Raw genomic sequence first — 2,053 nt, forward strand, 5'->3', positions numbered from 1 at the left:
ATCACAATAATCCACAGCACTCCAGTCCATCAGTGAACATCTGGAGAAGACAAAAGCTGAAACACATCCAGCATTAAGATGATTTTAACTCCTAATCTGATCCCTGGGATGTTACAGTTCTCCAAATCTGTTCCCATGAAGAAACAAACTCATCCTAATCTTGGATGAAATGAGGATGGTAAAGTACTGAAGATGTCATCAGAAGTGAAACTCAAGCCGTGTGAATGACCTGATGATCTGTTCCAGACAGAACTCAGTGTTTGATTGTTAATAGATAATCTCTGATGCACACTGAACTTTGTCTCTGCAAACACTCACAACACAACAGACTCGGCAGCCCGTCAGTGAGTATGAATCTGACTGCATGTGTGTATTTAGTTCATATTTTCAGATCTCAGGTCTGGTTTTATTGTTTAGTGTTTGTTGCTTTCAATACTAATGGATTTTCTTCAGTAACGAGTGAAGAATGATGAATTCTGGGTCTCTGTGTGTATAATATGAAGCAACGTGTCTCTAACATAATGATAACTCAATAGAAGCTGTTTTTATGTTTTGTATCTTCAGGTCCAGGGATTTTTAAATAAACGATAATAAAATGGAGTTAAGAGTGCTGTTCACCCTCGTTTATTCGTCTGGTTTTCTGTGCGTCCTTAAAAGCCAAGAGCCCAAAGCTCCTGATGTCACGGATCTGGCCTTCAAAAATATTGACTTCGCCATGAACCTCTACCGCAAGATATCAAGCTATCATGACAAAAACATCTTCTTCTCACCGCTGAGCGTTTCCACGTCTTTCGCCACGCTCTTACTGGCCGCCAAGGGCTCGACACACAGTCAGATCCAGAAGGGACTGAATCTGGACTCTCTGGACGGGACAGGACACGCCACGCTCATCCCACAGCTCTTTGAGCAGCTGCAGAAGAACATCTCACAGGACGGAAAACTGCACATGGAGCAGGGCACGGCTCTCTTTGTGGACGAGCGCTTTAACGTGGAGACAGTCTTCAGCGATCAGATCAAGACCTTCTTCGGTGCCGATGTGAACAACGTGGATTTCAGCAAGCCGGAGCTCAGCAAGAGCACCATCAACGAGTATGTGAGCAGGAAGACGGGCGGCAAAGTGAGCGAGATGGTGTCGAGCATCGAGCCGCTGACGCAGATGATGCTCCTCAACACCATTTTCTTCCAGGGTGAGTGTGTGTGGAGACAGAGCATTGATGTGCATTGCAGCGCTGGGATCTGATGTCAAACTCTTTGTGTTCAAGGTGACTGGATCGTCCCTTCAACCCCAACAGCACAGAAATGAGTCGCTTCTATGTGGACAAGTACAACATCGTTCAGGTGCCCATGATGGTGAAGGAGGACAGGTTCTCCACGGCTGAAGACCGTGAGCTGCGCGCTCGAGTGCTGCGTCTGCCGTACCGTGGTGGAGCGGCGCTGCTCATCCTCCTCCCCGACGCCACGGCCGACTACACCGTCATCGACGACGAGATCAGCGCCGAGCGATTCTACAGCTGGATCAAACACATGAGGAGCATGTGAGGCACACTTCATCCGGGGCGCACTGTATGAGTCCTCTGGTCCCAGGCCAAAAGCTGTCGTCGTTGCTCGCTAGTTTGACATGTGCACCAACAGAAAGTTTTGAGGCATCACATCATCGTCTCTGCCATGCCATGATCAAAACACATTGGTTTTGTTTGCTAGTCACCATTTCAAATCTGCGTGTGGATGTGTCTCACCAATACTGTACAAGTCACTTCTCGCATAGGTCTGTTTTTAACGAGTCTAATGCTGGCTTCAGACCACACTATATTTTTGTCGGTCACCATAGTCTCTGTGTCAAACTACACGATTTTGACTCCTAATATCTTCTCGTGTCGTGGACAAGAAACATGTTTCTCGACCCTTCATCGTGTGCCGTCTTTAACGGCGTGCGTGACGTCATCGAGAAGGTGGAACTAGAGACTGACTTCTGGAAAAAGAGTGTAAACATACTATCAGAAATCATACAGTGTGCATCCGGCTGGACTGAGCTGCTTCATTTTACTTTGCAAAC

General features: G+C 47.1%; 1 protein-coding gene across 1 annotated transcript; it reads left to right on the forward strand.

Annotated features, from left to right (window-relative positions):
* Nucleotides 1-1,629, forward strand: serpina10b (serpin peptidase inhibitor, clade A (alpha-1 antiproteinase, antitrypsin), member 10b). The gene is made up of 2 exons (XM_059519483.1): nt 1-1,194; nt 1,269-1,629. The coding sequence occupies exons 1-2, from the start codon at nt 596-598 to the stop codon at nt 1,537-1,539; spliced, it is 870 nt and encodes a 289-aa protein (XP_059375466.1). The 5' UTR covers nt 1-595; the 3' UTR covers nt 1,540-1,629.
* Nucleotides 1,630-2,053: the final 424 nt, after the last annotated feature.

The sequence above is a fragment of the Carassius carassius genome, chromosome 31, assembly GCF_963082965.1.
Source record: "Carassius carassius chromosome 31, fCarCar2.1, whole genome shotgun sequence".
In the NCBI taxonomy this organism is placed as follows: domain Eukaryota; kingdom Metazoa; phylum Chordata; class Actinopteri; order Cypriniformes; family Cyprinidae; genus Carassius; species Carassius carassius.

What these genes read in the sequence shown, in the direction of transcription:
- serpina10b (XM_059519483.1), top strand. Translation starts at nt 596, where the DNA reads ATGGAGTTAAGAGTGCTGTTCACCCTCGTTTATTCGTCTGGTTTTCTG. An exon ending in ATTTTCTTCCAGGGTGAGTG is followed by an intron (nt 1,195 to 1,268) that starts TGTGTGGAGACA and finishes TTCAAGGTGACT; the next exon opens with GGATCGTCCCTTCAACCCCA.